The sequence below is a fragment of the Marmota monax genome, unplaced genomic scaffold (assembly GCF_021218885.2).
Source record: "Marmota monax isolate L192 unplaced genomic scaffold, Marmota_monax_Labrador192_F-V1.1 WCK01_AAM20220418_F8-fsc00029, whole genome shotgun sequence".
Lineage (NCBI taxonomy): Eukaryota > Metazoa > Chordata > Mammalia > Rodentia > Sciuridae > Marmota > Marmota monax.
In genome coordinates this window covers 14,164,697-14,192,390 of record NW_026693024.1, presented here as the reverse complement: position 1 = coordinate 14,192,390, position 27,694 = coordinate 14,164,697, and the positions used below count along the sequence as shown (strand labels likewise).

At 46.6% G+C, this 27,694-nt stretch overlaps 1 protein-coding gene across 2 annotated transcripts in view; it reads right to left on the bottom strand.

The window, feature by feature from the left end:
• Positions 1-10,065: 10,065 nt before the first annotated feature.
• Rnf182 (ring finger protein 182) overlaps positions 10,066-27,694 on the bottom strand; it is a 48,059-nt gene continuing 30,430 nt past the window's right edge. For both annotated transcript variants that reach the window (XM_046453505.2, XM_058582403.1), the window contains one exon: positions 10,066-13,069. In XM_046453505.2, coding sequence (XP_046309461.1) covers positions 12,120-12,863 — 744 coding nt within the window. In that variant the 5' untranslated portion in view covers positions 12,864-13,069 and the 3' untranslated portion in view covers positions 10,066-12,119. The remainder of the gene's footprint in view (positions 13,070-27,694) is intronic.

Here is a 27,694-nt window from a genome sequence, read left to right as displayed (position 1 = left end):
GAGCAGGTCCCATAATAACCATCTCATTATTAATGGCTCTTAAATCTTGCAATAATCTCCATTTACCAGATTTCTTTTTGATGACAAAAATGGGAGTATTATGGGGAGATACGGAAGGTTGTATATGTCCTTCTGCTAATTGTTGTTTGACCAGGTCATGGGCTGCTTGTATCTTTTCTTTAGTCAGGGGCCACTGAGGAACCCATACTGGTCTTTCTGATTTCCAAGTAATTTTTATTGTCTCAGTGGCCCTTTCTGAAAATCCAACCCATGTCTGTCTGTTCCTTGATCTATTTGTATTGGTGCTGCTATACCTTGTTCTTGTTTTTCTAATCTTTTTCCTTTCCTAAAACCTTGTCTAGTCATAATAGTGGGTGCATTTTGGTTGATGTTATTTGTTAATGTCAAACCTAATTGATCTAGGACATCTCGTCCCCATAAATTTACGGGAAGATGATCCAATACATATGGCTGTATAGTTCCTTCACATCCTTCAGGATCCTTCCAATCTAATACCATTGCACTTCTATGGGGATTAGTTGCCACTCCTAGGCCTCGAAGCGTTTGAGTGGCTTGTTGTAATGGCCAATGTTTTGGCCATTCTTGACGAGAGATGATGCTAAGGTCTGCACCTGTATCCAGTAGCCCATTAAATTCATGTCCTTGAATATTTAGTTTTAGCATGGGGTGAGAATCTAAATTTAAAGAAAGCATAGCCCAATCTACACCTGTGGAGCCTAATCCCTTGGAACCTCTTTCTACAGTACGACTGGAAAATTTATCATGTAGGCTGGGTATTATCAGTAACTGTGCTATTCTATCTCCTGGTGAAATTACTGATATACCCTTTGGAGAACTGGCTATAATTTTTATTTCACCTTCATAATCTCAGAACTAGAGTTTAACCCAGAGACAGCCAGCCATAAGGAAATGAGAGCAAATGTTGAAGCATATCACTTAAGCTATAAACACAATCGGTAAAACAAATTATAAATAATAACCAATGAAACTTGAGAGGAGGTTAAGTGGGAAGAAACGTGAGTTCAAAACCTCCTCTTTCACAGCAGGAATCAAGAGGTAGTGTGTGAGCAGATATGGCAAAACACACACATGATTAAAAGGGAATCCCTCCAGGAAGTAGATAGAGCCAACTTGGGGAAAGGAAACCTGGCAACATTCTGAATTTAGTTACTACATGAGGAAAATAGGGTTGCTATGGCAATCACCTGGGATAATGTACCTAAGGCACTTAGCTCAGGATCTGGAACACAGTAAGTGCTCAGTAAATCATGTGGATGCAACAGTAAAGGGAACAGGGCCCCAGATTCCTTGTGGCTTTGTAATTCACAAGCACAATGTCACTCAAAAAGCACAGGAAACTCCTTAGTTGCTCCACAGAGTTACATGACTTCAGGTTCATTGCTGTTTAACATGTAGCCTGTCATTATTCTGCAACCCGATGTAGTGCAGAATTGGCAGATGTCCCAATGTCAGATATTTACACAGACAACAGACACCAGTCTCACATTTACCTGCATAATTGAAAACAAATGATGCCTGACAGATGTTTAATTATTTCCAAATTTCCTATTAGAACAATGTCAGGACGTTGCAAAATAGATTTTGATGAATAACCTGGCCACAATAAACCTTTTAAAAGAAAAATGTTGGCTTTGATGATCTGAGATTTTCAGATTATGAGATCATTAATCATTCTAAGTGTTATGTCTCATTTCTGCTAAAGAGTTATTTTACACCCCTAAAGCCATGGCATGTTTATTAGACTTATGTTAAAGAAGAAAATTGCTTCTGCTCAGGGCTATTCAAGTTCTATTTAAAATAATTTCTAAACCAGCAATCATTTTCCCCTTTCTCCATTAGGTGTAAGGAATGTTGAAGTGAATTTTTAAAAAATCTGTCAAAGTCCCCTGCACATTTTCCAGACCCTAATGTAGTGAGATGATAGTAAGAATTTCGCTCTTCGGTGAGACTGCTGGGGACCTGGGTCTGAATCCCAGCAGACCCATCCGTGCTGCAGGGGGCATCAGGACAGGGCTGTGCACAGGCTTTGGGAAGATGTTAGCGCCTATCGCACTGTGATATCCTACGTCACAAGAAAACTTCTAAATTTTCTGGAACCTACAGGAGCTCTTTTTGAATCACCCCAGCTAATCAAGGCAGTGAGCAGATACTTTATGGAAAGGTCGCTCCTCAGCCTGCAGCGGGGCAGGTGGAGAGGCACAGAGGAGCTGAAAGGATGCCAAAGAAGCAAGTTGATTTGTGCAGAAGAACCGGGCAAAGCTCAAGGATCCGAGGCACCAGCTACCTCTGGATCTCGGAGGGATGCGTCCAGAGGTGGCCCACAGGGAACGCGCCTCCCGCCTCCTGCAGTCTATTTCTCTGTGCAGCCAGGCAACTGCACCTGCCCTGTCCTGCCCTGCTGAAGGCCGGAGAAGGGCTGTCCTTAGAGACACCAGGCCCACGGACAGGTGAGGAGTCCTGCTGAGAAAAGAGACATAAAGGACAGGCCATAGACCAGAAAGGGAGCCCGCGCCCTTCTTCCCTCAGCCTGAGAAACCCTGGCAGCCAGGACCACCCTCCCCAGGGAAGATGGTCCACTTAACAGACAGATAGACAGACAGAGTGGGGACTGAGCACCTGCCAAGGAAACAGGAGGCTCCTCCCCAGGGTCCCCAGGACAAGCCCCAGTCACGCACACAGAGCTTCCAACCAATTTGTTCAGCTCCTCGCTAAACTGAAAAGACAGCTGAAGACCAGAGACGTGGGGGTTCTCCACGAGACAGGGGCAGAAACAAAAAGGAACCCCGCCCAGGGAGCAAATGGGCACGTACAAATTCTAGCATTAACGTCCTTGCTAGGACAGAGCAGAGGGCGAGTTCATGAAAACCACAAAAGAATGTCGTTCAAAAAATTAAGAGGCAAAGAAACATGCAGAGGACAAAGAGAACTCACAGAGTTAAAACGATGATGAACAATATAAAGAGAAATGTTGACAGTCTGAGGAAAATTCTCAAAAATTAGATCAACATGAAAAAGATATATAAAAAAAAAACGTAAGAGAGAAAGGATAAGAAAATCAAAGGATTGATTCTGAAAGGTCAAAAGCTGACCCACCTGAGTTCCAGAGCTAGAAGAAAGAAAATGGAGAAGAGGTTATTTTGTTTAAAAAGAAAGAAAGAAAGAAAGTGAGAAATACGAGAACAGCAGGGACATTTTGTTTGAGAACAGAGAGGAACTTCTGGAAAGAGCCTCCTGCAGGCCTGGAACAATCAATGCAAAGGAGCTGCGTGGTCATTTTTCATTGTGAAATTTTCAGGACACTGTGGGCAAAAAGACGACCCTCATGGATTTCAAAATGGAAGAAAAAAATTCCAAACAAAGAATCAGAAATCAGAACTTCTCCATAGCAAACTGGGGGTGGGGGGGCGGTGTTAAAAGGCAACCAGACACCGAGGGACTGACTGCTGACCAGGTCATCCATCAGGCCTAGGGCTGGGAGAAAGACCTTTCCAGACATGCAAAGTCTTAGCACTTTTACCTCCATGCATCTCTCTCCCCCCACCAGAAAGCCACTGGGAAATGGGTTTCATCAAAAATGAATAAACCAGGCAGGAAATAGCTCAGAGCTTGAACACTTGCCGGGCATGCACAAGGCCCTGGGTTCAGTCCCCAGGACCACAAGCACAAAATACATGATAAAACCAGGAAAAGATGGGATTCAAGAAAAGGGCATTGGAGAATCCCCAGGATGACAGAAAGCTCCCGGATGCAGCTGTGCAGAAGGTAACTGATGGGGACTAGGTTAGGAAAGGGGCGGGGGGGGGGTGGCCCCACCAGGGCACGCTGGAAAGCTCGGCACCGTGTGTGAAGTGACAGTGACCTGGAAGGAAAGTTTTTTGCAGTTGCTTGAGCCTCTGAGGATGCTTCAGTTATAGGAAGAACTCTAAGTAATCTTTAAATGACTAAGAAATCTAAGTAATTTTCAAATGAAACAAGTCCAAAGGAAACAAAAAGTTTTATAGTGGAAGAACTGTGTTCAGAATGCACTAAAACCTTAAAAAGCTCTGAGCAACAGTACACATTCATGCCAATCTGAGCACTGAATCCCAATCTCACCCAAAATGGGATATATTAGGAATGTGTAAGGGGTGTGTGTGTGTGTGTGTGTGTGTGTGTGTGTAAGGTAGTAAGAAAATGAGATCCTCATTCTCCACAACAGGATTGCAAAAGATAATGTCAAAAATTTGAGGGCAAATTAAGAAATTGTTACATATGCACGATTTTTAGAGATGTGTAAGTAGGAAATTTAAGAATACAAAGTAGTTGCCCTGAAGGAACAGGAGAAATGGGCCAGAGCCATCTGTCTTTAATTAAATATGCTTGGTACAATTTAACTTATAACTTGGTGCTATTTAACTTTTAATGCCACACATGTGTATGACTTTTATAAAAATAGAGTTTATTGTTTTTAAAAAGTAAGTTCCTTTGAAAAAAATAGTTTCTGGCCAGGCATGGTGGCACATGCCCATAGTCCCAGCAGCTTGGAAGGCTGAGGCAGGAGGATTGCAAGTTCAAGGCCAGCCTCAACAATTTAGCAAGGCCCTAAGCAACTTAGTGAGACCTTGTCTCAAAATAAGAACAAAAAAAGGGCTGGGGATATGGCTCAGTGGGTAAAGTACCCCTGGGTAAAATCCCTGGTAGCCAAAAAAAAAAAAAAAAAGAAAAAAAAAGTTTTTGTACAGTTGAAACAACAGGATTCAAACTCTGTGACTCAAGAGCACCAGAGGGTGGCAGGGCTATAGGGGGTGGGAGGGAGATGTCCAAGGACCCATTACCAGAGACGTCTGGCATTGGGAGCAGGGCGTTAACACAGCACTTCCAGGATGTGACAGTGATTCCAGATGCTGGGGACGTCGTCACAAGGGCACAGAGCGCCCCTTCACATGATTCAGGAAACTGCCCCCGTGTGCAGGTCAGGGGCTGCGCTGAGATGTGCAGGTGGCGGGCCAAGGCAAGCATGAGCACCTCCAGATCCATCTGGGTCCTCTGTCCCACATGGCCTGGCCACCTGTCACCGCCACCCCCTCTTCTTCTCCCACGGACTCCAGCGGTCTTCGCATGTGAGGAAGCCCTGAGCATCTGTTTTATGGCCCTGTTTTCAGGACTCGAGCACTTGGACTTGACTGCTCCAGAGCAAGCATCCAGATGACCACTCCCCCTCTCCTTTACCACTTTAATAGCCAGCCAGAGCTTGTGGGGATCAAATGGAATCTGTCCAGCTACAGATTTTGTTGTCCATCATTTGACAAATAAGAGGGGGGAAAACCGAGTTGGCAGATACTGACAGATAGGGCCTCGACGAAGACCCCTTCATCCACCGAGTGCTGACTTCCTGTCAAATAAAGAGCTGGGCTCTCATATAGAAGAGCCTGCTAGCCCTAACATTTGGTGATCAGAACTCTGAACCTGGTACGTGTTTTCCAAAAGCTGGAACCTTGGGTTCCTCTGGAGGATTAACTGTGGAAGTCTTATAGGCTTGATAAATAATGATACTTAATTATTCCCCTGGAGACTTCCTTGTGCATGTATTTAGGTGTTTCCTATGTGCAATGACCTGTCGAAGGCTGAAGTAGGTGTTAGGGACAAAGCTATAAAACTATGACCAGGATGTAGACTGCTTAAGTCGGGAACAAGTGAAACCAATAGCTTCTTCCTTCCCTGTTACTGGCAGCCTGTCCCCTGCCCCCCTTTGCATTTGGACACTCCATTTGGACCCCATGGCCTTATTACCACCTTCTTCTGGGCCTTCCAACTCCCCTGCCGGTTTGGGGATTTACATCTGTAGTCAGATTCTGCATTGAGGCTTCTTATCAATTCTAAGGTGGAATTCACAAAATGTGCTCCACAATTCCATAAAATCCGACGTCTTGAGAAAGAGTTCCATGGTCACATAAGTGTGGACCACACTGGGCTAACCCTCTTAACAGGTTTCTCCAGCTGGCTGACTTCTCGGCCCCGGCACAGGCTCAAGGAGAATCTGGGAGGAGGACGCTCGGCCCCCACAACACACAGCCAGGAGTCTCCCCTACTGGTCCGCTGGTTGGACACACCCCACATCATGTATTTTGGAACAAATGCTTTAAAGAAATAATCCTTTTAAAGCCTCTAATCGTCTTTTTTTCCAATTTCTCCAATGAGGTATGTGGATGTTATGTCAGAGAGTGAAGGGACATTTACACATCACGCATAGTAGGTAGCCAATACTGTGAGTTAAAATAATGAGACTAACTTTATATCAAAAAAAAATCTGGTCAGGTTCCCATTTGGGATGTCAAGTTGGGCTAAGTAATTAGCAGTGCAAATTTCCTTCCCGGTTCTGAGAGCAGAATTTAGTATTCTCTGGTCTCCTGGGACCACTTGACCGCATCCTCTACTATAGCTGCAGAAAAATCCCATACAATTAGGCTACATAATTTGTTCCCTTTTAACTGGTGATGAGGGTTGGTCAAATTATGGGTTGGAAATAACTTTATCATTGTAAAAACTCTAGCCCAACATAGATCTGTAATTACAATAAAATGAACTATAGAATGGAGACTGTAGCTGTACTATCAAAAAAAAATCACAATGTCAATGAGCTCATGCGTCGTCCAGCTAGGGTAATCTCTACCGCTCAGAGTAGAGAGGAAAAAAGGAAGGAAACACCTCAGAGACAAGCAGTTGAAGCCATTATTCTATGAGAAGTCATAAAGGAAGTTGTTAGTGATCACAAATATTTTTAAATAGTATGTAAGTGGATAATCACCAATTGGTGGAGGAGTAATATGGTTCTCGTTCACATACCTGCTTCCAAAAATGTGAGGATGTGTGTGTGCAGGCATGCACGTGCACTTGTGTGTACAGGAGGTGAGGATAAGGGTGGCAGAGGGTGCAATAAGTTCTTCCATAATGGCCTTAAAGAAATCAGAGAGGTGGTACATGCGGTGGCACAAGCCTGTAATCTCAGTGGCTCAGGAGGCTGAGGCAGGAGGATCACAAGTTTGAGACCAGCCTCAGCAAGACCTTAAGCAACTTAGCAAGACCCTGTCTCCAAAAAAAAAAAAATTATATATATATATATATATATATATATATATATATATATATGATATGGTCTGGAGATGTGGCTCAGTGTTTAAGTGCCCCGGGATCAACCCCTGGTGAAGAAGAAGAAAGAAGAGGAGCAGGAGGAAAAGGAGGTGGCACAGGGGAGAAGGAGGAGGAGGAGGAGAAGTCAGAGAAAATAGAGAGGGGGAAGGAAGAGTGTGGGAGGTTTGGCTCAATGCATATCCAAAACAGATGTTCATTTATTGACTAATGATGTTATTTAGCATTAAAAATAACATTTCGTACTTAAAATGTTATTAAAATTCATTTTAAAATTCTGTTATAAGCTTTCTTATCCAGAGATAAAGAATAAAAACTCCCTCTAAACTTGGAGAAGGAATTTAACCTTCGACCAGTTCTCAGAATCATCTGAACTTAGTCCACAGTATCTCACAAGAGAGCCCTGGCCCGGCACACCAAACCAGGATCATGCTGACAAGCACTAGGGGGAAGTGTCAAGTTTGGAACTGTGCAGCATGTGTTTACCTAACCCATTAAGTCAGAGTTCTCAGATTTGCAACTGTTGTAATGAAATTGACACCAGTGTATTAAAATGGGCTGGAAATCATCATCCAGAGCTTCTGTCTCCTTTACATGTACTTTCATGTGTTCCTATCATTCACTTCTTCCTTTTCTCCAAGAATGGACTTTGAAAAACACCATTATTTCAAAGTTACTGTTAGAGGTATATCTGTTCCACATCTGGGACAAGCGACAAAGGGGATTAAGAGAGAAATGCCAATTATAGCAAAAGGTTAACTGAGAGCTTTAAGTGAACCAGTGATAATTACACTCTTCTCTATTCCATAGAGTTGCAAATCCTCATGCAAAAAGCTTGAAGAACCTTTTTTTGTTTTTCCATGAACGGATCTGACGACTGTTTCCATCTGTGCTCACCTAACAATCTCATTCCACCTCCTTCCTCCTGGCCCCTCCCAGCAGCTCCCTTGCCAGCTCCTCCCCTGAGCATTCCAAGGGAGAACCCTGGAGAGCCCAGCCCTAGACTCTCCTTCCCAGTCCACACCTCTACCCACTCACCCTGGGTTACTGTTTACTGCCAAGCCAGCAACTGGGTCTCCAGGCCAGACCTCTCACCTGAGATGACTGGGTGCGGAGGTGCACTTGGGATAACCAAGATCTAAAGCAACCTGCCTTCAACATCTCAATTTAAAAGGTTAATATGTTGCAAATCTAATAAACTCCTGATTAATTAAAATGCTGATAGAGTAACTGTTTCAGTTAATTGAATGTTTTAATTAAGTAAAGGTTCAGCCACTTTTAAAAATACATTAGCACACATCCCAACTTAGTAACACGGTATTCAGGACGTATTTTAATGTCTGATTTCTCTTTTTCTCTAAAGTGAAAGCACCTTCATGTCAGAACCATAAATATCTGTACACTGAGACTTAGGTTTGGATTATACCACAGATAGAAACTATGCAAGAATTGGGCTTAATCAGCCTTGCCTCCAGGGCTCACTTGGAATCTACTCCTATCTCAACATTTAATTTACCTGCATTTTTTAAAACCTCTTTTACACAAAAGTAAACTTAAAAGGAAATACCCAATACGAATCCTATAGGAATAAAAATTCATAAAGGGTACTGAAGCAAGAAGAAATGAAGATCTATCAAAGGGGCAAAGATGTGGGGGGGAAGCATACGATTTCAAGCTTCAAGAGCAAATGGGTGACCTCTTTTAGGGTCTTACTGTAACCAGACTGTCGCTGGTTTTGAGGAAAGCTCTGGAATAACAGGAGGTGTTTCTGTGGTGTTTCAAAAGAATCAAGGCAAGTGTTTACCTGGAAGAGTTTGCAAGGACAGCGTGGCTCCAAAAATGCTAACCCAGGTTGGATGAGTTTGCTCTCTGCCAGGTTCACCTGCCCCTCGCCTGGCCCAGAGTTCACTCTGTCAGCTGGCCTACCCATCCCAGCGTCCCTGGGGCTTCTGGTCTACCAGGCTGACATGCTGAGAAATGTCTTCAGGGTGTCTCTGAAGCCCAACAAGTGCTGAACCGCCCTTGTGGGTCTCAGCAACTAGGCCTGCGTTGGCCAATGAATGAGTGAGGACCACAGAGGTAGCCGCTTTGCTTATGTAAAGATTTCAGAAGTGAATTAAACCATTCTTCTTCTTCTTTTAATATTTTTTTAGTTGTTGGGCTGGGGATGTGGCTCAAGGGGTAGCACACTCGCCTGGCATGTGAGGGGCGCTGGGTTTGATCCTCAGCACCACATAAAAATAAAATAAAGATGTTGTGTCCATCGAAAACTAAAAAATAAATATTAAAAAAATTCTCTCTCTCTCAAAAAAAAATTAAAAAAAAATATTTTTAGTTGTAGATGGACACAATAGCTTTATTTTATTTTTACATGGTTCTGAGGATAGAACCCAGTGCCTCCTACGTGCGAGGCGAGCATTCTATCACTGAGCTACGACCCCAGCCCGAAACCAATATTCTTGGTTAACACACACTTGTCCATTCACTGTCACAAACACAGAACTGCCACAAATTCTCCAGTTATTTCCACTTGCCTAACAATGGTCATAGGTAGGTACCAGGCAACTTTTAAAATTTGCCCAGACCACAAAAGGTAAGCCATTCAACAACAAAACTGGATTCCCTCTAGGGAAATATGGAAAGTAAATCAAACAAATTAAAACTGAAAAGTCTGCTTATCAAAGACAATATTGATATTCCCTCTTCCCTAGATTTCTCTCCTCTTAGAGGTGCAGTGGGTGGGGTCAGCCTTACTGAAGTTCTGGAATCTCCATGTGCCTGAGAAAGGCCACCGCTTCCCAGTGTTTCTGAAGGTTCAGTCTGTGGTTATCTAAAGTTAACAGGGGCCCAAAGTCATAAGTGAAGCTCAGCCACAAGTCACAGGAATCAAACTTCCAGTTTGAAATAATAACAATTTAATAGACAAACAAGACATCACAATGAATAAAATAGAAAGCATTGCTCTTTCTCCATTCAACAGCACGAAGGGCTTGTTGTTGTTGTTGTACATTTAAAACTCTTTAAACCAAACAGCTTACTGGAAACCAAGGGAGGAGACGGCCACGAGGCACAGACACGACTTCAGCACTGCAGACGTCATACAAATAAGCGAAGCGCGCGGTCCCACCTCCAGCACTGTCGGGAAAGCTGATCGCGTAACTCACCCATTTTCTCAGTTACATTTCAGACAAAATGAGTGTTTCTTAAAAACCTTATAAATATATAAATCCAAACCACAAAACATCTCTTAAACATTATTTTACTCAAAGTACAAATGGATTCCTGGAAACTGCATTCACAATGCGACCTAAGCTAGGTTTTTTGGAATCAGTGTAGTTAGTTGTACGTTGGGGCTTAAATTCATTGAGCCACATCCACATAGGCTTTCTCATCCTACCTACGTCGGGCGCACAGGTTCTTAAAGTTAATAGTTATTTAATGAAAACCAGACTGCTATTCTAGGTAAGTATCCCTTTTTCCTCAATAAGGAGCAAGGAGATTGGAAACGGCCCTCTGTAACTATTTCACGCAACAAATATTTCACCATAGACAAGTTAAAGTCGCCTTAGTAAAGCCCTTTTCTAAGAGTTGCAATTGTTTTAATGTTAATCATAGATAATGATTTAAGACACTAAAAAGTTCCTTTATTTATTTTTGCCTAGTTTCTGTGAACATTCTATCCCCCGACCCTGAAGCCTGCTGGACCGTTTCTTCTCGCCACTGTGTCCATTCACTTCCCCTACACCGTCAGAAGTTCAGACTCAAGTCGCAGGGCTTCCGCTTCTATCTGAAATTAACGTAGAACTTGAATCTGTTCCAAGACTGACTGGACCCAGCAGGGGCCCAGGTCCAGCTGCCCCTGGCTTCCACTTTACCCTGAGGGTCTTTCCACGAGGCCACCAGCTCGGCCTGTCTCTGTCCACTGCGTGGCCCAGGCTTCAGGCACAGCACTGTACCTACCCCCGAGCCACTGTATACAGCACCACTCGGCACGGCACAGCGGATCTTGGGCTAGCGCTTCACACCCTGAGCGAAGGCATCTCCCTAACTGCTTCCGGGTTTTCGTTGCCAAAATTCACCCCAAATTGTTCCGGGATTGAGCTCAACAAGTCCCCATCAGACTTTTTAAACAATGGGAAGAAAAGAACATCTTCAAAACCAAAGAGAACAAGTGAAACGGAAACCTGCTCAGGGGAGGGGTGGCCGACTCATCAGTGTGGCCAGAGCCCGACAACACCAAGGTGTTCTGGGAAGAAGGCGTCCACCAGCAGGAGCTGCTCTCTGAGAAGTCTGGGGAGAGAGGAAAGCCAACATGGGGACAGTGCTGTCACGGGCAGATGCCGCCTCTGCCAGGCAGGCTGCTCTGGTGGAGTCCCCAATGCCCTGCATTCTCTTTAGAAAGCAGCAGAACAGGCATTCGGTCCAGCCACCCACGGGAGTAAGATGGAGTGTCCTCCTGGAAGGCAATGCAGAGGGAGGGGCCTCTCAGGGGAGCAACAGACCTGGGGTGACACCACGTGAACACAGAAAGCACCTCAATTCACTGGGAGCAGGGAGGAGAAGCACACACTGGGCACATGTGTCTCAAAGCTACTCCCCGTGTCCACACACCTCGGCAAAGCATCTGTGACTGTGACAGGAGGAACCAGGCCACCAGGACCTCTTGCAGCCCAGCACACCTCACCCTGGGGTGTGTCTGGAAGGGCTGGGGATCCCTCAGGGCTCCACAAGGGCCGGGCTTACACAGCTGCCTGGCTAACCCCCGCTAGAAATGGACAACCGCAGCACACGGGAGAAACCACCAGTCAACACCTGGATGGGAACAGGCCACAGACCTATGACCCAGGCTGTTCCAGCCGTGAACAGAAACCTTAAAGAACATGAAAGAAAACACACCATGAAGTGCCCGACCCCCACGGCAGCGTGTGGACACTGCTGGCCCTGCCTATGGATTACGAGGGAAGTGACATACAGTCCAGAAACTCGTGACAAACGCACTGGCAAAAGCCGTACACCATGAGGATGACAAGGCTCGAAGGGACCAGGCTGACAAAGACGACCCCAAGGGTGACTTTCTTGGACACCAGTAAGTAGATCCCTAAGGGCAGGGAGCTGAAGTAGAGCAAGCCCAGCAACCACACCAACACCCGGATGGACGTCTGAAACAGCAGGGACGTGCAGTTCCACACAGTCCAGTTGTGGGACACGGTGGTGACAGAGTCGAAACTCGCTGGCCTGTAGAATTCCACCACGGGGCTGGCGCTCAGGGACGTGGCGCTTTCCCTCTGCACCTCCATGATGGTGATCACCAGGCAGTTGGAAGGCGTGTGGGAAGGGCTGACCAGGGAGGCCAGCCTCTTGGGGGTCAGCAGCAGCTCGGTGGGGTTCTCCGGCAGGCACTTCTTCCCTTTGCCGCCACAAGTCAAGTTGACGAGGATGTTGTTGTCGTCAGGCAGGCTGCTGACCTCGTCATCGGGCAGGCACGTCTCGAACCTGCAGAAAGGGCAGACGATGACGCCTTGCGGGGAGTCCCCAAAGTCTATGATCTTGTAGAGGCATTTGGCACAGACCCGGTGACAGCAGCCCAGCACTTTGGGCTTCCTCTGCCTCAGGTTGTACCGGCTGTAGCAGATCTTGCACTCGAGCTCGTCGGAGCCCTGCGACTCCACGGTGTCTTCGGGGGGCTGGCTGGCCATCCTGCCGGCCTCCGCTCCTGTTCTGAGCTCCCGGCTGGGGAACAGCTTGCACTAAGGTGTCCCTCGGAATCTCATTTCAGCTGGGCCCGCAGGGAGGCGAAGAGGCTGGACCAGTAGCGACAGAAACCAAAGTCCTGCAGGCATGTTCAGCTTCCCCTCGCAGCTCCCCACCTCACAGGCATGTCTGCAGAGGTCACGCGAAGACTCTGCAAAGAAAGGAAAACACAGGCTCTAAGGTAGTGAAGGTGGGCCAGGTGTCTAAAACCATAGGGAACAGGGGCCAACAGGCGCGTCTAAAAGGGCTTCTTGAACTTTCTGAGCCCCGAGGTCGGTGCGCAATGGCCCTAATAGGTCAAATCCCGTCCTCTCTTCACACATTTCTGTCCCCAGACCAGAAAACTGTCACCCCCTTTAGCTATTTCAGTCTACGAATAAGCCAAGAAGGTGGGAGTAAGAACCCTGTGGGTGTGGCACAGAGGGGCATGTGTCCCCAGGGTACTTTGGAGATGAGAGAGTTTCTCCCTGGTATTTGCACACGTTCTGGCCTCTTTGAGAAGAGAGTGGAAGGTGCACCCCAACAGCACACCAACTCAGAGGGCGCGGGTAGACAACAGGTGTCAGGTACCTCCAACAGTCTGGCAGGTGCAGAAGGCAGAAGGAAGCAGAAAGCTACCAATGTAGGCACTAGAGACAAGTCGAGGTACTTCCCAAGGAAGAGACGTAAACATGGACAAAGTGCGTCAGCCACACACCACCACTCCTGCGTGGCCACCAAAAAATGCCCATGCTCACCTACTCGCAGGCCTCGACCCAAAAATGCTCTATGACACCCAGCACAAAGTACCCGCAGTCTTGTCACTAGTAATAATAATAATATTAACCTCAGCGGCTTGGGACAAGTGGCTGAAGACGGGGACTGACGCGAACACTCAGCTGTCCATCATCAGTATTAATGAGAGCAGAATGTGGGAAGTATCCAATCCTTTTCAATATACATATCATATACGTGATATTTTTGGTAGCCTTCTCTTAAATTATGCTTTGCTTGGAAAACATCGAAATGTGTTTGAGTTTCTGAGCACAACCCTGAGCCACGCGAGCAGAAGGCTGTCACAACATTTCTAAGAAGCAGAGCGCAGCTACGGTAGAATTTAAACTCTGTTGCGGATCGTACTGCGTTCATGGAAAAGAGGCCGTGGGTACCTACACCTGGACAGTCTTTCAAAATCATGAAGAGCTGGCCTGTGCATACACATCCTCTTCCTCTTTGTTTATGACTTTTGCTAATTTTTAAATCAATTTCCTGTTCTACAAGGATGTCTAACGGATATCCGTGGCAAGATGCAGACTTGTAAGACAAAGGAAGTCAATGCAATCTCTGGTGATGGCCAAAAAACATAGGTAGGATTTAAAAAAAAAACAGTGTACTGTACCTCAGTGCCCACATACCAGAACTGCGGTCCTGAGCCACACTGTGGCTCCAGTGTCTCACACACAAACACCATTTCTTTGGTGGCTTTCCTTCCCCAGGCCCTAATACCTCCTTCACTCCAGACCTGACCCGTCCAGGACACATGCCCATGGTACTGCAGGGCCGGGCTGGACCCCGCCCACAAATCCACAGGCTGGCAGGCTTTCCTCCTCCTCCGGGAGAAGCGTTTCTGAGGCCACGGCCAAGCAGCAGGAAACTGCTCTATCCTGGTCACTCCTCCTGGCCCTACCCACCTTCACGGAATGGCCCTCGCACTGGGCAGCAGACTGGTGACCGACTTCCTGGGGGGCTCCAGTCATTCCCTGATGCGCAGTCTCCTGCCAGCCCCCCTGCCAGCCACACACAGGGGAGACACCGCGGGTTCTCCCTGTGCGCTCGGCTTCACGCCCTCCCAAACCCCCAAACCCGGGCGTCCCCAGGCTGACTGCAGGGAGGGATGACAGAGACTGCCCCCTCGCCACAGGAAAGGACAGAGGTATGCAGGGTCGCAGAAAGGAAAAGACGGTGTTCAGCGCAGACAGCGGCACCGGAGGAGAGGAGGCAACCGCCAGCGAGGGGCGCTGAGCAGTAGTGAGCCCAGGGCCAGGGAGCTGACACAGGAACCCCAACCAAAGGCTGCGCGACCTCTGTGCCAGCTCCCAGCCCTAGAGGGAGGGGGCAGGAACCCTGCTCTCGCTCGCTGAGAATCCTGAGAACCTAAATCACGTGCTTGACAACCCTGAGCTGCTATTGAAACTCAGTATTTTCATCGACGTACTCCGTCACGCAGGTTTATGTGATCATGATGCTCATGTTTGCCAAGATGCACACGCGGGCTTCTGGGCAACGTGAAACAAACGCCGCGTGTCCAAATGTCCAATCAAAAAGAGACCCGCTCTGATTCTAAGGCCCACGCTAGCAAACTTGTCCCTCAGCGTGAATGACGCCCCTGAGGGGCACCTCCAGGCAGACCCTTCCGCAGCGTGGCTCTGCCAGCACCCCTGAAGGGCGCAGCATGACTGTCCCTTACTGGAGCAGAAGCCCAGGGCACCAGGCTACTGCCTGTTCCTGAGAGCAACTCACCTGTCTCTCCGTGACCCCAAGCTCCCTCAGAGGTCCTGAGTTCTCTTGGAAAGACCCTCCTGGACCTCGTGGAGACCTCAGATACACGGATGGGTCCTATCTGCTACTACTGTACTCTGAATTTTGCATCTATATTCAAAATTAAGTTGGTCTCTAGAATTTTTTTGTACTCTCCTGGGTTTTGCCATTAAATGCGTCCTTATTGTGTGAATGAATTAGGAGCTTTGCAACTTCTCCTGGAAGTTTAAATGATGATAAAAATCATTTGTTCTTTAAAAGTCACATAAAACACAGCTGTAATTCCGTATGATCCCACTGCCGTTGTCAACGGCAGATCTTTAATCACTTTTCCATCTCCTTTACGGCTACTTTCCTGTTCAAATTATCCATTGCTTCCTGAGTTGGATTTGGACTTTGAGATTTGATAAGAAAAAAAATCCATTTCTTCTAGTTTTTCCAATTCTTTGTCACAGAGTTGAAGAATATGTCTCTGCTATCTTCTTTAACCAGCCCTGCATCTCTGGATATGCCCCCTTTCTCACCTGCAGACTTCTAAATATTTTATTCTTTAATTTCCTAATCAGACACAAAAACCCATTATCTATTTTATTATACTTTTCAAAGAATCAGTTATCGATGTGCTCGTCTTTCTATTTTCACTTCATTAATTCCAGCTTTTCTCTTTATTATTCCATCTAACTTAGTTTGTTGGGACATTCTTTTTCCCGTTTCATGATAGAGATAAGTACTGTCCTTGTGTTTAAATAATAAAGTATCTAAAGACTGTGACACTCTCACTGGCTGAAGCTTCTGGAATAGATCCTCCTATTGATTTCCAGGTAGCTTCTCATTTGACTTTTGATTTCTCCTTTGATACAAAATAATATAAAGTGTTTTAACTTCTAAACAGTAAAATTTCTTTTTATTACCTTCTGCTATTTATTTCTGATCTTAATGGATACTGATCAAAGAATGTGCCCTAAGAACATCTCTTTTCCTTTGAATTTATCAAGATGCTCTTTGTAGTCTGCATATGATCCATTTTCCTAATTATTCCAGAAAAGAACATTCTGTTTTCAAGAAATACAAGATTCCCACATATCTACTAAATATAACTTATTTATTCATTCAGTTTTTCTGACTTACGGCTTACACTTGGCTACAACAGGGGAGGGAGTGGAAGGGGTTTATCAAGGGGTCTCAGCATAACGGTATTCACATTTCCAAGAGTGTTGCTCTACTGACTTTGGACTGGTGTTTTACAGATGAGCTTCATCTTCTTTATAAACTCTTTCTTTTCTTTTCATCATGAAATAACGTCTTTCCTTGTCCTATTTATGCCTTAACTGAGACTCCACCTTGCCTAAACCTAATATTGCTCGTTCTACTGATTCTCGGCATTTGCCTTACGTCCACCTTCTATTGCCTTATTTCAGGCGTTTCCTATAAACAGCTTCAGGGTCTTGCTTTTTAACTCAGTCTAACAGTACCCAATTTTTAATGGGAAAAAACAGTTCATTGGCATTTGATGTCAGGACTGCTGTATGTGATCTTCCTCCTCCTCCTCACTTGAACTGACTGCATCTGGAAGGTTTTCCTTCGTTATCCTCCCTCATCTGGAGGTCTGTCCTTCTGCTCAGCGTTATGTTTGGTGATCTTCCCTGGAGTATTTTCACTGGAGAATGAGTGGGCGATGCTACCCCTGAATCCTAACATAATAACGAACTTCCTTCATCCTGACCTTGAAACGGCCCCCTGGCTGCGAGGTCCTCAGGCTGGGTCTTCTTCACCTTGGTCTACAGAAGTCACTCCACTACCCTGCACATGGATGAGGAATCTGTGGCTAGTCTGATATTTCTTCATCGTAGGTAATTTTCTCTCACTGTCCGGAAGCTTCCAAGATTTTGCTTCTCTTTCCTGTGAGTTTGAGAACTTTCCCAATACATGCAGAGGTATCTTTCCATAAATCTTCCCAGGAACCTAAGTCATTTGAATTATGGACTCAAGTCTTGGTTTTGAGCTCAGGAAATGTGTCTCTTACATTTACCTGACTGCTGCCTGTTCTCCATCTGCTGCTTTCTCCTCCGGCTCTCCTGGTACCCACGGGCTCCACTTCCCGAGTCTCCTTTATCTACTGGTTCACACTCCTCTGTTTGGGTTCTGTGCTTTCTGAGTCTCCCATGGACCAACGAGGCTAGTGATAAAGTCTCACAACTGATCACCTCCTTCAACCACTCTGAAAGCCACGCCTTCCATCTCTGGGTCATTTTCTGTACTGCAGCTAGGTCTCCCATGTCCTCCTACAATTCTGATCAGGTCGTCATCTGTCTCCGGCTGCCACTCAGTGGATCCAGCCTGTGTCCTACCTGCTCTCTGGCTGCCATGCCATCATTTCCCTTTGTTATACTGCTGGGGTCCCGGCCTGAGACCAAGTGACTGCAGCTCGGTGCGTGCTGGTCAGCGCATGCTCTCTGCTCCTGTGACAGAGCAGTGCGACCAGTGGGCTGGCTGCCAGGACTACTCCACAGAGCCTGCGGGACAGGAAGGACTCGGCCCAACCAGCCATTTTCCCCTGGTCTCCTGCGTCTCTGGTGGAACACACACACACACACACACACACACACACGCACGCACACAGTGAGGGAGGGTGATTTTCAGTCCTCCTTGGAGTCCTCCAACCTCCGACTTCATCCCAGGATCCAGAATGTCAGATCCACCCACGGGAAGCCTCAGACCCAGCCCAGGAAGAAGGCTCCCCCCTGCCCCACCTCCCCACCTCGGCTTCCCTAAAGCTGGGGTCTCTCCTGCACGCAGGGGTCTCTGCCCCAGGAGTGAGTGCTATAGGTCAGAGAGGCAGGGGACAATGGAGAGGGACAGGGTAGCGAGTCGTGTTAGCACGTGACCTTCCCAGGATTCTTGCCAGCTACAGTTCCTGGGAAGTTCTCCCCCAGTATTTATCCAGATGAGAACCTCGGGAAGTTGTGATGACGTCTAGCCTGGAGAGGACGCTGGCAATACCCATCACATTCGGGACTGTTACATAAAGACGTATAACAGGTTGATACTCGTGCCCAAGTTCACGACTATTTTTAAAATTCGCTGTTTGGAATGCTCCCGTCTGCACGTTCCTTCACAGCAAACCGTCTGACACCCAGGTACAGGACTCTTCTGCTCTCTCCCGGGCGATCTTTCTGAACGGTACCTTTCAAGTTTCACATTTTAATTCAGACAGTTTTACTATACACCATTTATACTAAAAAGGAACTGGAAAAGAGTTCTTGAGTTTTTCTATTTCAAAAACATGGATACTTTTTAAAACGCACACTGTTTTGGGGCCTTTCCTGTTTGGATCTTGAACCACTTGGATTTTCTTCCTTGATTTTTCTTTATATAACTCTTATATTTCAAATTTCAAACTTAGTAGTTAGATGATTTTACCTAAATAAACTTTTAGCCTTAATCATGTTCACAGAGTCTATCAGCCATTTTAATTTGACATTAATGGGATAGATTATATTATGAAACCAAACTGCCAAGTCCCAACCCACATCTCCTGGTTACACCTTCCATCCGGGAAAACAAACACCACCAACACTGCTCTCTCGAGATGCGGAGACGCGAACCTGAGGGCCCTCTTGACAGGAAACCAGCACAAGTTCAAGGCTGGCCAAGTTCAAGGCTGGCCACGGCTGCTGCCGTAGAGAGAGCGCTAACAGCCACTTCCAAGCTCAGTGTCATGGCTCCTCACACACTCCCGTCTCCTGAGCATCAGCTTCTGTGGCGTCCTAGACTCTGACTAATGACTCTGTGTCTCCGATCACACATGGCTGGTTCTGGTCCCTGTCACATCATTGTGTGTGAACATCAAGGCAGAACGTTGGTTTCTAAGCTCAGCTAATGACAAATTACGGTACTTGCCATTTCTCTGATGCCAAATCTTTCATTCACAAAACCCAATGTTCCTGATCTTCTTATTTATGGAACCTGAGTCTCAAATTAAGCTTCAACACACAAGTGGCATCCACTCCCCGATAAAGTCCAGATTTCCACCTAGAGACTCAGAAAACTGGCTTCCAGCTACAGCCGAGTTGTATTACTCCCATAATTACTACATTATGTGCTGGCCAGTTTCTGATATCATTCCCGATTATCAGAATCTCCCTTAAGAACATTAAGGTTTTTGCTGTGCCTTTTCATTTAAAAACATCCTTCCTGCAAAAAGTGAAAGTTTAAACCTAGAAAATCCTAAACGAATAGGCTCAACAGATGCTCAGAGCTCTCTCTTGAAGGCCCAACAGCTGCCTCTTCGAGAATCTAGCCTGTCCCCAGGAGCTCCTGACGGCATGAGGAATGACTCAGAAGCCCTTCGAAGATGAACATTCTGCTTCCCTCCTCATCCAAGACCCAGCAATTTAACCTGATGGGAAATCATAATCTATTCATTAGGACACACCAAGTTAATGATCTAGAAACCCAGGCTATTAACTCTGAAAGACGCCACGGTTGCACTATGGAGTGGGGTTTAGGGTGCGTTATTTGTCAGCAGTTTTAAACCAACAAACGTCCAGCAGTGAGGGAGAAGAAACCAGCACTCCCACCTGCACCTGGTATCACATCTGCCTTCCTGATGAGACCAGGAGTATGACCACGGTGGGTGGCAGTCCTGAGAGGGAGGCACACGGGCTCTGGGGTGGGGAGACCTAGACTTGGGACTGGCTCAGACCTTACTGAAATGGGATCTTGGACTAAGCGATCACACCTGCCTCACCAAGTGGTTGTGAGGATTCAATGAAATCATCAGCATAAGTATTTTCATAAATAAGCCCTATGTAGCACTATAGAAATCCAGAAATCCACAGGGCTTTTTAAAGTACACTCTTCACTTGGAGCAGAAAGAGCATGCGTCAAACACGGGCATCCCCTCCAGAGAGGGCCCACCTAGGGAAAGCTGAGTCTGCCATTTATGAATGGACGTGGCTTTCCTGTGTAGTATATGGACACACCACAGTGACTCTCACCTGTGCACATCCACAGGACTGGGATCCTAGTTAGAATGAGACATACTCTATACCAGTATAAATATGTCAAAATGACTCTATTGACTCTAATGCTATATGTAATTAAAAAGAACAAACAAAAGTAAATAAATGATTTTTTTTAAATGACTGAGGGCCAGGGTGTGGCTTGGTGGTAGAGCATCTGCCCAGCGAGTTCTACCCCAGCCCTGAAAAGACAACTACCGAGGCCTCTCCCATTAAATCAACCTCTTTGCTCTTAGAAGGGAGGGAGGAAAGAAAAGAAAGAAAGCTGGAAAGCTCTACAAACTTATCAGGAAAAAAAATCTCAAAAATTAACCACTTTAAATTGGTGGCTGAATGTCCCCCAAAGGCCCGTGTGTTAAAGGCTTGACACCCAGGGTCCCACTACTGGTAGGTGGTGGAACCTTTAGACCTGAGGTAGGGTCCAGTGAGATGTCCTTAGGTCACTGGGGGTGTGTCCTTGAAGATGGCTGTGGACCCAGATCCCTTCCTCTCCCTCTTTGCTCCATGGTTGTGACACGCATGGTTTTGCCCACCGTGTGCTCCTGCTGTGACGTGATGCCTTGCTTCAAGCCCAAAACAATAAAACCAACTGACCTTGGACTGAAAACCTCAAAACTGTGAGCCAAAATGAACCTTTTCTCTTTAAAAGTTAATCATTTCAGGTATTTTGTCATAGAGATGGAAAGCTGACTAATACATTATAGGCTCTTTGTACCATTTCTACAATTTCAAACTTAGGTAGAAATAGTTAATTATTTGGAGGCCTGTTTCACAAAATGAAACTCATACCACACAGTTTCTCTGTTTTTCAAAACGAATGTAACTACCTTTCTTCTAAAAGACAGAGATAATTAACTTGTTGATCAAATAAACTACCTGATTATACTTCTGAAGTCATGGCTGAAAATCACAGATTGTCCTTTATTGGCATTTTAGTGAGTAATAAGAAAAGCAAAATATGATATGTCAAGAGCTATGTAATGTTTTGAACAACTAATAAAAAAAATAAAATTAAAAAAATAAAAATAAAAGCATCTTCAACTGCTATAGACCTCACTTAAAAGAGCAATAGTTGTTAATTCTTGATAGACTCATGATGTGGCCCCTCTATTCAATAAGTGTTCACTTACTGCCTATTACGCCTGATTATGTTCTAGGTGTCACGGACGCAGAGACAAATAAGACAAAGTCCCTGAAAGCAGAGGTTGACTGTAAAGGTACATGGACCCTCTTCTGCCCTCACCTCTGCCCTGCCCACCACCAATGGCTACCCTCTGCACCCTGAGCTCAGTGCTTACAGCTTCTGTGACCCACTCCCCGGTCTCCCTCCTACCCACTGACCACACTTCTCAGCGCTGTCTGGCTGCTCCTCTTCTGTGGAATCTCTAAACGCAGTGCGCCCAGCCCTGGTCCTGAACTGCCATTTCTTCTCTATTGCATTCTTTCCTGTGGACGATCTCATACTCCAATAGCTCTGCACACCATCTAGTGACAATGCCTCAGCTCTGTGTCTGCAGCTCTCTCCTCAGGGAACCTCCACTTGTATTTCAACTTTAACTTCCTCACCTCTCTTTCCACCCAAATTGTCTTGTACACAGTTTTCCCTATTACAGCAAATGGCGCCATCCTGCTCTCAGTTTTTCAGGCCCCAAATTGGGAGTCACCTTTGATTCTACGTCATCCCTCCCTCCTCACATTCCAGCTCATTGGCAAGTCAGTCTCCGGAGTGTATCTCCAACCTTCAACTCCACCTCCAGGACCGGTGTCTCCACCAACCTCTGACCTACTTGGTTCAGCTGCCAATTCACCTCCAGCTCCTCATCTTGCCCAGCTACAAACTATTTTCTTTGCAATTGCCAAAAGTGAGCCTCTGGAAATGTAAACTGGATCATCTTGATCATCTGCTTCAGTAGTTTCCATTACGCAGAGATTAAAATCCAAACTCCATCAGCCACGTCTGCCCTCCCTCCACCCTGTCCCCACGCGTGTCCACCCCTCCTTCCTGCCACATTGGTCTCTGTTAAGTTCCAGGAACCGTCCAAACTCTCCTGCTCCAAGCTGGGTCCTCAGTGTGACCGGTCACACAAACCCCGCCCTGTCACAGATCTAACCACAGTCTTAGGGAGGTGCTCCTTCCCTCTCATTTCTAAAAGCCTCGCCCTTTATTTCCTGGAACACTCTGCTTGACTGTTTTAAATGAATCTCCACAAGCCAATGGAACTAGTTTGTTTGCTCCAGTTTCCCGCACTAGCAGGTCCAGCCCTGCAGTGGCAGAGTAACCGACATGCTGCTCACCACTGTCCCCCCTGCGCCCCACAGGCCAGCCCAGAGGAGACTCCAGGGGGGACTTGCCATGAGTGAACACGTCCAGGTGCCTCCGAGACCCCTCCCTCCACTCTGGCCCACTCTCAGTGGGGTCAGCCCTTTGTTTTGACAGTATCCCTGGCTGCTGCACATTTTGTAGTTTAGATGTTTAAATCACAAACGTGATACTCCAACACTTCCCTAAAGAAACACTGAATCTGCTGATGGGGCAAAAAACCTTAATCACAAAATGCAGTAGCAAAATGATTCCCAAGTCACGGCGGAGAGGAAGCCCTCGTGAAGGGCAGGGAAATGAAGGCTCTCCGCTCCTTATCTGAACTATTTAAAATCCCCATTTTTATAATGATTTGTCCAAGGTCAGCTTCAAGTTTAGATTTATCAAAGGAATCTATTAATATAATCAGAGAAGAAAACTCCCACAGGACTGTCTCCTGTAAATTCTGGGGACCAATCTGAGGTGACACACTTTGTCCTTAAGGCTTTTAAATAGTCTCTAAATGTTTCTTTATAAACTAAGCAAAATGGTTATCAAGACAATATCTCAATGTTGACAGCTTTCACAAAATTATAAATACAGCAAAAGCTAGAAAGATATTTTTATATTATTCTAAAATAAGAAGTGTCACAAACCAAAGTGATTTTCATCTTATCATGCCGCAACTGTTTTGCTCAATTCTCATAATTCTAAAGAATAATATCATCTTTCCCCAGCATTAATAAAAATGGCTACAGCTCTTGAAATAGAGTATGTTTCTACTATCAAGGGCCAACAGGACTTTGACTCAGCAAAATGTGATCAATCCAATTAATTAGATGCTTCAACTAATAATGGGTAAAAAGGCTCACAAAAGAAAAACGTCACTTTCTAAATTCCACCACATCTAATATATTCCTAAGCCAAGATTGACCAAAAAAGGAAGAAATAGAAATTAAATTGTATTGACTTGATTTGCCCCAAATGGCTTTTCTCAACAGACCTTTTAGAGTCAATCTTAATGAATGTGTGACTTTGCAATCCGGCTATATGAAGTGGCATTTATTGACTGACATACATTCAACTGTGAAAACAGGACAGAGTAGAAAGCTGCAATTTTTTTAATGGGACAGAAATGATCCTTATATATATATTTTTTAAAAAGGACTGTTGGGAGAGATAGCTCTGAATTCATTACATATTAAGGCCTAAGCCAAGGGCAGTCAGAACACGCCAGGCCAGAGCAGCAGAAGTCAAGGTGCAGCCCAGGTCCAAACTAGACCACGGCTGGGAGCCAAGGTCTGGAAGGCCTGAGACCCATCTTCAGATCAACCAGCACCAGGACCCACCCCACGAGTGACATGAGTCCGTCACAAGGACACCTCAGAAACATACTGTCTTCTATTGGCTTTTATTTTCAGTAGTGAAATAAATAAATAAATGGAATTAAGGCCACGTAGCTAGACTTGGTGATAAATACAGAAATAGAAACACCAGAGCTCAGAATCAGAGACGGATTCTAAAAGATTCTGAGTCACCTGCCCCTGGGTGCCAAAGGAGACCAAGGGCTTCCTAAGGAAGCTGGCAGTGCCCGGAGAGTAAAGGGAGCACCATCGAGGACTCAAAAGGAGACTCAGGAGGCAGCTGGGCCAGGGAGGCAGGAGGGGAAGGGAGGGAGGACCAGGAGGAAGGGGCCAGCAGGCCACAGACCAGGGGAGGCAGGGAAGACAGGGAGACGGGGGAGGCGGTGAATTCAGGGCTCAAGTGTGGCGGGGCAGAGAGAAGAACAGGATGAACGTGAAGAGTCAGAGAGAGAGAAAGGAAGCCAGGAGAAGAGCCGAGCTCAGAGAAACAAGGACGATGAACCCCGACGGAGCGTCTTGATGCGTGTGACAAGGCTCAACTTGGGTCACTGAAGTACATGGATTATTTTCAACCTAGCACTAATGTAAAGCCAAGTGGCATTAAATCAGTCACATACCAGATTACAGGCTAACTGGATAATGTTGCACTATGAAATTTAAAGTGTCAGTTCTGCTTAACAACAGTGACAAGTATGTTAACAGATTTTTTTAAATTAGGTAAAATTGCAAGAGGAATCAAATTCCTTAATTTGAAAAACATTTTTCTTACCTAATAAAACAGAAACAGTGGCCTCATTGATTTTCCAGCTGCAGACGGAGACGGCTGATTTATTGCCTAATAACAGAGCGACTGAGACTCGGGACCCATCTGCCCTGGAGCACAGGGGCCTCAGAAGCACAGGTGGCTGCAGTGTGACGGTCACCAGACAGGAGCCCTCCAGGACCCACAGGGCCTGGGTCCAGGAAGTGGGCATCTCACATATGTTGAAAGGCCAGGACTTCATGACAATACCCAGCCAAACAAGCTCGACGCCCTCAGAAGACCACCTTTTCAGAATGCAACTCACCCTGAAAATGAGTCGAGAGAGGAAAAGACAGAATTCACCCTGCCCCTCCTTTCACAGCCTGCTCTCATCAAGGTCATCGAGTAACTACTGAGGTCAAATTCTCTACAAAAGCATTGTGATAATAAACAAAGAATGGCAGGATGACAATATTACTTTTCAACCTTTAGTAAAACAACTCATCTAGATCAGGAGGGGGCAGGTACCTGCCAGTGGACACACAGGTTGTGCAACAGCGTCCCAGGCACGGGCTGAGACTGCTCTTGGGCGACAGAGACTAAGCAGCCCTCACAGCCCAAAGCATGAACTACCTGGCCCTTTACAAAAGAAGTCTGCCAACCTCTGAGGTAGGCAACGTTGATCAAAGGCTGCTAGGAAAAAAGAGACGGGGATGGTAACCCACAGATCAGAGCAAACCTGTGCTCACTAACGGAGCTTCGTGTGACAGAGAGGGATACGGTGCCATGTGCCTCCATCCGCCACCCGTCAAGCCTCCTTGCCAAGAAACTGAAAATCTAATCAAACCTCCATTCCTGAGCTGATGGGAAATATAGGGGCAGAAAAACAAACTAAACTCTACCACAGGGATTCAAGTGATTAAAATTCAGCTATGGGAAATCCCAACGACAAGGAATCTGGTTCCTTCAATAAATAAATTGCAAAAAAAAGAAGGGTGAACCCTCGGCCTAGGAGAGATTTAACAACTAGGCGCATGTGTGTTCTTCCTGGATTCCGACTCTGACCCACCACCTGGGGAAAACAAGAGAGGAGACCTGATGCTGATCATAAATTTGATGACAGCGAGGAATCACCCTGTTGTTTCATGGTGTGACAGTGGCATTGTGGATGCGTGTTGTAAGGACAAGTCTCTTCACCGTTTAAAGATGCAGACTAAGGTATTCACAGATGAAATCATATGACATCTGGTCTTTGTTTCAAAATACTCCAGTGGGGAGGGGCAGATAAATGAAGCAAGATTGGCCATATGTCGATCATTGTGGAAGCTGAGAGCTTAGTATAAAGGGATTCATTACACCATTTTCTCCACTTTTGAATACGTTTAAATGATTCCATAATAAAAAGATAAAAATAAAAACCACTGGCAAAGCTTTCTGTCTACTTTCCAACGTTTGCGTTCATGGATGCCGTGTCCCCCTGCCCACCCACCACGTGTATTCATTCATCAACCAAACTGAACGCCTTCTACAACGTGGGCCCTGGGCTAGGTGCTGACAGTGGCCTTACCCTTCAGGAGGTGGACAGCTGGAGGGGGAGCCCAGAGGTGACTCAGCCGTCGCAGCGCCTGATGGCAGTGCTTGCCAGGAAAGGAGCCAAGGGGACTGGGGTGCAGAAGGGCAGCCACGCCCTCCTGCGTGCCCACTGCCGCCCTCAGCACTGCGGAGCCCGGCCCATCCCTCCTGAGTCTCAGCTTTGCTCTCCTGAGGAAGAGATGTCCTAAAGTGGCCCCATCTGAAGACCCAGAGCCTGCCGCCACCTCGCCACGGCTCAACCACAGGGAAACGCTGGGTTCCGTCCATTCTGTGCCTGTGGCTCCCGCAGGGACTGCTCCGGCCCATCCTCCCTGCGTCATTAGACACACCCAGTGCAGCGTGAGCCCCCTTCTCCATCTTCACTAGTAGGTCACGGGTCCTCTGAACCCGTGAGAAGAGTCACCCCCAGGTCCCACCCAGGGACGCAAGACGGTGTACCCAGAAGCAGAGGAGGCCAAGGGCAGGAGGGGCACTCTCAGGGGGAAGGGACAGAGGGAAAGCAGCCAGGGGAGACCCCCGCTCACTGCCTGCCACCCCCCGTGGCACAAGCCAACGGAAGTCAGAGAAGCTTCCATCTTGGGTGGATGGTGGCCACTTGGGGCTGAAGTTTTGAAAGCTTCTTTGGTCTGTGCAGGTTCTCCATGGTTGCTGCCTAATCTGGCGTGAAGGAAGCTGAAGAGGTTGGGCAGGGGCCAGGGGTGTCGCTCAGGGACACAGGGCCTGCCTAGCACAAGAGGGGCGCTGGGTTCCATCCCCAGCTCCACCAAAAAGGAAAAGGGAAAGCGAGAGAGAGAGAGAGAGAGAGAGAGAGAGAGAGAGAGAGAGAGAGAGAGAGAGAGAGAGAGAGTGGACAAGTTCAGCAGCTCTGCTAAGCCCGCCGGGCTGGGTGGCCAGGGACACTGCTGAGGTGCCCTCTCCCCGAGGGCAAGTCCACCTTCCAGTTATCCTCAAAGGGAATGCCTGGGCTGCCCGGGGCACTGAACACTGGGTGAATACGTGTGTGAACGGTGTCCCAGGGTGACACCCTGAACTGGGCCACAAAAATGTTGGCTACCATAGGCCTGGCTCTCTGATGGGCAGGCTGTGGGATCTGAAGCCAATCATGTGGCAAATCACTTCACCTTTCTGGGTCAAAGCACTTCGTCTGGCTGGTGGCCTTGCCGCTCGACCACCGCAGGGCTTGGGACTGGGAGCAGCCTTCCCCTAGGCCCTGGGCATCACAGCAATGCAAGTGACA